The 8178-nt window shown below is 44.4% G+C and overlaps 1 protein-coding gene across 1 annotated transcript in view; it reads right to left on the bottom strand.

Annotated features, from left to right (window-relative positions):
* T265_02591 (hypothetical protein) overlaps nt 1–8178 on the bottom strand; it is a gene marked incomplete at both ends in the record, with an annotated part of 23017 nt that overhangs the window by 5812 nt on the left and 9027 nt on the right. The window contains 7 exons of the mRNA XM_009166870.1: nt 7–495; nt 851–986; nt 1604–1857; nt 3387–3674; nt 4925–5051; nt 5957–6083; nt 6949–7340. Coding sequence (XP_009165134.1) covers nt 7–495; nt 851–986; nt 1604–1857; nt 3387–3674; nt 4925–5051; nt 5957–6083; nt 6949–7340 — 1813 coding nt within the window. The remainder of the gene's footprint in view (nt 1–6; nt 496–850; nt 987–1603; nt 1858–3386; nt 3675–4924; nt 5052–5956; nt 6084–6948; nt 7341–8178) is intronic.

The following is an 8178-nucleotide window of genomic DNA, read 5'->3' as shown; positions in this document are numbered from 1 at the left end:
ACTCACCAAGACCTCCTTGCCCATTTGACGAAACAGCTGTTCGAAACGTTTTGCGCGTTGTGGCCAGTCTGATACCTCGGCATTCAACTGTACGACCGATGGAACCGTACGGATGATTTGGTGACACACGATAGACAGCGAAACAATCAGTGGATTACCCATGACCAGACCAGTCCCACTCTCATCTAGTGCATCCTGGGTGTCCAGGCGCTCGAGCTGTTCGACCATTGTCCGATGACCGGCTTTCAGACGCTCGTGATTTAACGCACACTGATAATTACTGAGAGCACGAAGGGCAATACAGTAGGCACACTTCGTATTTTTCTGCACCGGGCGTGTTGCAGAGACAGAGAGGTCTTTCAGTTCTTTAGCCTTGTTCTGTTTTTTGTTGGAACTTGAGGAGGTTTTGCTTTCGGCCTCTTCCGATTCTTGGGCGTTTCGTGCACAACACGCGTAAAACGGTTGCAGTATCCTGGGATCTGCCTCTTTCCCAGCCTGAAAGAGGGTGCAAGAGGAAGCAAGGGAGGAAACATGAAAAAAGAAACTCCAGAAATTGAGGAGATAATGGGCAAATAACTATTAAAGGTTTATCACAAAATAAGAGCAATCTTTGTCCCTCTGGCCGAGGTGTAACACGGTACTGTTACACGTTTGATGAAGTTTTCACGGCTCCGATATTTTAGAAAAATTTGACCACTCTAACTAACGTCACCACTTGCTGAAAGGAAAGCCTGTTGATGAGAAAGATCGCAAGTATTCCTCAAATACCCATCGGTTATGGAAAGCACAAAAAGTAAGCCCAAAAGTACTACCCATTAACCGCAGGAAAATATGCGTTAGATATACTTACCAAAAATGACCTCCATGTAGAAGTAAGAGGATGCATTGCTTTCTGTAGACGTTTGCGTGCTTCGAACACACCCATCACTTCGGACAAAAGCATGGCTTTGAAGGTCTCAGCCGAGTTCGCATGCAACAGTGTCGTGCTTCATTGAATAGAATGAAAGAAACCGGGGTGCAAGTTTATTAGGGAAGGCTGACGGTAATTCAGTTGCACACAGACCTATGAAAATTATGCCAGAGAAGAAACAGGCAGCAATATGCCTAGTAGCACTGTTTGACTCAAATGCAGCGGTTTGAAAAAAGTTATGCGCACGATGAGTTTTTGGTAGTCTAAGCGCGTCTGCTGATAAAAAGTTTATCACATGCTTTCCAGAGCGTGAGAATGAATTCAGATAACAGTCACAGAAAAATAGAGACAATATCCACTCAGTATGTGTAGCTTGACGTGGGTGTTGGAGATTCATGATGTTTTGATGTTCCAATGATACCACTCCGCGTTATCGAGCATTCAACCGGTGAATATGAAACCGAAAGCACTCGGAGCAGCTGTTTTGGAACGCGGAGAGAGGGGATTAACAAAGCCGTGGTCGATGTTTAAAAATACCAGCCAAAGAATCGTGGCGATACGTTTCATACAAAGACCATAGTTTGAAAAAAGTGAGTCGCTCAGATATAGATGAAATGTGAATCACAATGTATGGCAAGGCTGAGAGACAGTTTTTTTTAATTTTTAAGCAGGAAAGCAAACGGCCTGACTCACCGAAAACCGCTTCGGTTGGAACCCGGTTTTCCCTGAAAGCTACTCACCAGCATATCGACCAAATTCGCCCCAACACCGCAAGAGATTAGGAAATTCATGGCATCAGACAACCAAGATAACCAACTGGATCCGTAAGAAATCACTGGCTTTTCAGTCAATTCATCTGCATCTAGGGGCTCAACCAGTTCGGTATCAAGTTCAACGACAACTGGAGCCAGGTGGTCATGCATTCGAGCCAATAAGCGCGAGTGCATCTGAAATCAAGAGGGACGACAAAGTGAGACATTGGCAGCAGAGTAAAAACGACAGCTGAAAAAACTAACACTGTATCTTGTTGGTAGGGTACTCCTGCTTCGTGATAAACACCATCCGGGTATGGATAACCTGTGTTTAATTTCGGGGTAGTGCATAACGAGGCAAGAATCTAACCGATGTATGAAAACTACTTTGTAGGCATCAGATTACACAAACAGTTACGACTAGTAAGTAAAAGTACTGTCAGTGATCTAGTAAAAATTTTAAAGATGCAATGTCGCTAGTGTGTTCCTCAAGCTTGACAAACCGCCGGTCCTTCCCTAGTTCCGGGAAAGGACATCTTACCGAATTCCTCTGGGAACATGAAAGTTTACTACATTATTCCTCTATATATTCTTGAACCACGAATCAATCTTCACAGTGTCTAGCAAAGTGTGCACTCGGAATCATTAAGTTTTCCTGTCTTGCTTGATTACAATGCACGACTTTGGTCTTCATGACGAAACACAAACAGATAAGTCGTTAATCAAATTAGCTGAGTCCCAAGACACAGACTGGATTAATGATAGGGGATTGTGCCAAAGCATAGGCTAGTTGTCACTTGTGTTTTTATATATACTGGATGAGTAGAACTTGGTCAGACTGGATTTATCCAAAGATCGAGTTGGAGTCGAGGCCACGGATGAAACCTCGAGAGAAACGTACAATGGTGGATTTGCATATCCCTCGGTGTTACGTTGAACGTTCCCCGCTTGATTGCTGGACGAATTCGCTTCCATAGAAATATCTTATTGCAAAATTCGAAACAATAAATCACCCTGATCCGTTTCGTCAGAATGGCCATAAGACGCACGTTGTCAGACGTTAACATCATAAACGGGCTTCAGTAGTCACATACGTAAAGCGATATTAGTAAGCTGAAAAAAGTCATTGATGAAAGGAACTGCTCTGCTTCAGCATGTGTAATTCTGAGAAAGAAATTCGACAACAATGGCACAATCAGAGTTAAGTTGATTGCTCACGCAGAAAACACACCATCTAATTAAGGCTTTCAATTGGCAAGTGATGATCACAAGATTCAACTAAGCTGAAGACTGGCTTACGGTTCATAGACTCCAAGTGGGCGCTTTTGCTGAACGCTCATACTGGTGAGGAACAGACTATGTTCAGCACACAGCTCCTCATTATCGGTGTGCCCAGTATCGATTTCGTCACCCAGCTTGCCACCTTTAAGACCCATCTTAGAGGACAGTATAACTACCTCCAGACCGCCTATTAGTATGATTCTTCTTAGTGTAACGGCTCGCTGCTTCCCTTTGGCTTTCTTGATATGCTGCAACTTGCGAAACGGGGTACCCGTTATAAAAAGCCATGGGATGATCGTAGCATTCAAGCCTAAACACCATGACAAGGTGACGGCTTCTGGTCTTAGCGCCTAATTCGCTGGCACGAACAACAAAGAGTGACAGGTACATGTTGTCTATAGGAAATTATACAAAAAAGTATAAAACGTTACATTCTGCCGAACCTGTATGTAGGTTTTGCGTAGACGTTCTGCTTTGCGAAGAAGATCACGATCGACACGAGGATCCAGTTCGTTCTCAGCGTCTTCAGAAGATGACGGATCCAGCGACCCCCCAGTGCTCATGGAGGGGAGTGGGAGATTTTCCAAAGGAACCCCACGAGATTGTATAAGCCAGTGGAGATTTGTAATTGCGTGCAGTCGCTGGCTCCAATCCGCCAAGACCCCGTGACGCTTTTCATAGTCATTCGCAGTGCGTAACACGTCACGATAGCAGTCTGCTGCCAGGTCAAACTTCGGGATGAAAGGAATTACGGTCGACACGATAAACACTGACTTTTAGATTCATTAAGGTAAGAATAAATTTGATCAAATTACACTCACGTAAGCTAGTGCCCGGCTAGCGCACCTATGGGCTTTCAACAAAGCGGCGGAACTCTGGTTCCCAAGTCTGATATTGGAATAACGGGTTGAAGTGACATTCCAAAAAGAAGATATAACGAAACTGGATTAGTAGTACGTGGTGGTCAAACGAACGTTCGCTGTGCTACCGTATAGTGCTGCTAAAATAAACGGAAATGAACGACAGGTACGCAACCGCACATACTTCCTCAATCGAGAGTTCAGTCTATGTCAAAAATCCGAGAAACATTGTGCAGCCGCCTTATTCTCAGTCGCGAATCTCCAGGACGATCGATCCCGCGACCTCGCGGCTGGTGTTGAAAAGCAAACCGCTCGACCACGAGCAGCTGATAGGCAATGTGATTAAGTCACAATCAGACAAGATCTAGTGCCTTTCATCCTTCAGTCACGGAATTCACATCACTTTGCCACGTGTGAAGTACCTCCTAGATTGGATGTAAGCTTCAATTACCATGCGAACTATCATTCCTTCTGAACTAATTAGTTTGTTCATAGGAATTATTTGTTTAGGAATTTTTCAACCGAGATTTTGTGCCCTAAGTGAAGCCTATGTGTTGTTGTTTGTTGTTCATTTGAATGGGAACCATCAACAGTAAGAATCGTGCGAATTTGTGAAGATAGACAGGAAGATTTGTGCTACTTCAGATTATTAGTGAAACAACCTTAAGTGTAGGACAGTTTGGCTGAGAAACTTGCCAAGGTTATCCAATACACAATAAAATCACAGGAGGTACAATGTCACCAGGTCAAAAAAAACCTCGATAGATGTGCAACTACTTTTGTGGGTTACCACTTGATTTGGTTACACCACTAGTTCTAAAACATGCGTTGTAACAACCCATGCCCATTTGTGAATAATAACTAATGAAAATCCCAAACTGTGAATTCGTGCAGCCTAAGAGGAAAAGCCAGATGCTGGATGGCTTATTGTTCGTCTTTGATGATAATGCCACAACTCAGTTATTTATTCGCCTTAATTATTTACAAGCAGTAATCCAGATAGGGGTCAAATACTGCGGTAGGTTGAGAACCAGTTCGAATTAGTTTACAACCCAGGAGCATTTGGTCTGTAAAGGATGCATGGGGATATGACCGCATAGAGAGAAGATCGAAATGGCTACCTGCTGTTTGATGATAAAACAACCAGCTGCGCCGTTCTTGTTGAACACCCAGGAACGTAATAACCCCTCACATTCACGTCTTGTGTCATCCACCACTCGACGAATTACTTCAGTCATCGTGAAACATCTGAAAAAGAATAAAAAAGTGCACGACCATGTCGCCTTTCAACTAGCCAACTTAATTGATGCTAAATGTTAGTCAGAAGTTCTTGTTAGTTATTGTGGATGGGGGAATCATAATCAAGTTGAATCGAGTTTTCGGGACCTTGCTCTTCCGGTTTAGGAAGAGCAATTCCTCTGGGGTATCGTTCACTTGATAAAGAATTTTCTAAATAATTGTTACTAAAGTCAAAACGCAGCGTAGTGGGATAGGTTGTTGTAATCCGACGTTTCGGCTGCCGTGAGCGACCTTTCTCAAGTATTTCTACAATCAACTGAATACGAGTCAAATGCAGCGACTTTCGTATTTGACTCGTATTCAGTTGATTGTAGAAATACTTGAGAAAGGTCGCTCACGGCAGCCGAAACGTCGGATTACAACAACCTATCCCACTACGCTGCGTTTTGACTTTAGTAACAATTATTTAGAAAATTCTTTATCAAGTGAACGATACCCCAGAGGAATTGCTCTTCCTAAACCGGAAGAGCAAGGTCCCGAAAACTCGATTCAACTTGATTATGATTCCCCCATCCACAATAACTAACAAGAACTTCTGACTAACATTTAGCATCAATTAAGTTGGCTAGTTGAAAGGCGCCTTACTGACTGGTTCTTCGTCTCCTTTGAAACTCGTTCAACCTGGTGACCGACGAAGCTTTTGTGTCAGAAGCGAAACGTTGCCAAGCAACAGATCCACCGATCGTTGACCAAATCCATCTGAAACCACGACTTCTCAATTGGTTCCACGCATTTTTATCTTGAAACGCTTATAGGAACGTCAAACAATTTACGTGCGCGTAACAGACCAGATAAAGTCTGGCTCTCCAAAAGGTATTCTGATAGCACAGCGGCTAGAGCGCGAATTTACTGACCGGAAGATTCGTGGTTCGAACCCGACCCCTGCCTCTCGACTTCTCCTGTCTAGGCTTGGGCAACCTGACAATATCCGAGTCCTCGTGCTTCCTTCTGGTGGCGTGGCAGTCAGGCACCGAAAGGGTGCTACAACTGAACGATTTTATCATTATTCCGATCTACTTGGACCACGATGGATTTTCAAAACAGCGATTCGAGCACAACTTGTGTTGCGTCGAATAATAATAATGATAACTGTTCAGCTGTAACATTCAGCTGGGTGCCATGCAGCCCGAAGCAGGAACGAGGGCTGAGGTTGTGCCAGATCACCAAAGCCCAGACAGGAGCAGTCGAGATTGCGCGGTTGGGTTCGAATCACGGACCTTACAGTCGGTAAGTTCGCACTTTGACTACAGAGCTGTCTCAAGCTCTTGGATTGTGTCAACCACTGACGAAACGCTCCGCTGCACAAGCACGCAATTATTTCACCTCAACTGATGCTGAAACGTTTGCAACCGAATCACGCACCTCAGCGAACAAATCAACTACCAGCTATGCGACCACAAATACCAACAATTCCATCAGTACCACATCAGTTCTATTTTACAGCGTTGCGCCCGGGTAACTAAGTTGGATGGAAAGAGTTCCATGCTAGCCCAAAAGTTCGACAAGCGGATATAAAGTGATAATAAAAAAGACTTGAAATCGCTTCACTGATATGGAGAAGCTTGATTAACACAAGGGAGAGATGCACAAGTTCACTTAATTTCTGACTACCATGCATGTAGCGTGTACACCTGTACCATGTATTCTATTGCCAGATAACAGATGCGCAAAAGGATGCAGACGAAATTAGACTAGAAATAAGTATGATTAGGCAGTGAGGCGATTGGAATTCGAGCTAAATAAAACGAATCCCGAAAACCGGAACGTTGAAAGGGAGACAACTGAGCAAGAGCTGTTATCGGTACTTCACCAGCGAGTCTTCAGTGAGGTCGTAGAACATACCCACGATGAGCACGAGCTGCGGCAACGCTTGGACCATCACAATTCTTGACATTCCGATTACGAGTAGATCCCGGGTCGTATAGATCACATTCTTCTTCGCTATGACTTGCGTCTCCATAACTGGTGTCCCCACCATGGCCTAGACGCTGCCCCCTCTGTGTTGGACGTTGTCGATGCCTGCTGATAGGTCCGGTACCGACCACCAAGCTAGCATGTGTACAAGCTTGTCGCAATCGAGTGATGAGGTAAACTAGGCGCCAATGAGCTGTTCCAGGCAAAGTAGCCAGGGGCTGGTCTGGAGAGATGGACAATGTATGCGAGAGTCGTTGAAGCGCACCAGCGGATTGGGCCAACACGCGATCATGTATGTAGCGCTCCACGGGCGTGAATGATATCCTACATCAGAGAAAAAGATCAACAAATCGCATAACTTCTTCAAGCCACGCTGAGCTTCATAAAAGTGATGTTTTGTAAGTTGCAGTGACAAACATTGAAAACATCAAAAGTAACGTGTAAGGCTTAACAATGAAGAGTCTTAATAATCCCAACAACTCTGTTGAGAACAGCACTTGCTTAAGAGACTCGAGTTTGTATCTGCTTTATAAACAGTTTCAGAGGCCTCTGATAGAATGAATACACGACGGATAGAATACACAACGAAACTGGAGCTCCAACGCTTTCCACAAAGAAATCACAAGATCCGGGTTCAGCAACCATTAGACACGTCTTGTAAATTTTTAACTTTACTGCCACTATATTGAAACTGCTCTGCGCTGACACCAATCCCGGTTAAGCCATCCTGAAAAGTTTCACAGACAGAAACATCGAGACCAAGTTAGATCCCCAGCAGCAGGTCTGGGGATGATTCTCAAATCCTCTTGTGGATCCCACCAGGTTTGAGTGATCATCATCATCATCATCATCATCATCGTCATCGACAGCATAATATCAGTGTTCAACACCGATGCTTCAGTGACGTACAACCATGTTTTATTTGAAAGCCTTATTGTAAAGAAAGGAGTAAAGGTGGACGGGGAAGGGACTTAGCCTCCAGACATCACTCAGGCAATCTGGATAGAAACTGACAACAAGAACGCCACTGACATCGGTTGGCAGCCATATCTTGTAGTGTCTCCAACCCGGCACAGTGAGGATCACGCGGTCCCCATCCTGGAAGGCGAGTAGCACCGACAGCACCCAAGCGTTTCGTGATCTCCTTCATACTCCTCTGCCA

This window comes from Opisthorchis viverrini (assembly GCF_000715545.1).
Source record: "Opisthorchis viverrini unplaced genomic scaffold opera_v5_31, whole genome shotgun sequence".
In the NCBI taxonomy this organism is placed as follows: Eukaryota; Metazoa; Platyhelminthes; class Trematoda; order Opisthorchiida; family Opisthorchiidae; genus Opisthorchis; species Opisthorchis viverrini.
The sequence above is the reverse complement of the archived record's forward strand: the minus strand, read 5'-3'. Positions and strand labels throughout refer to the sequence as shown.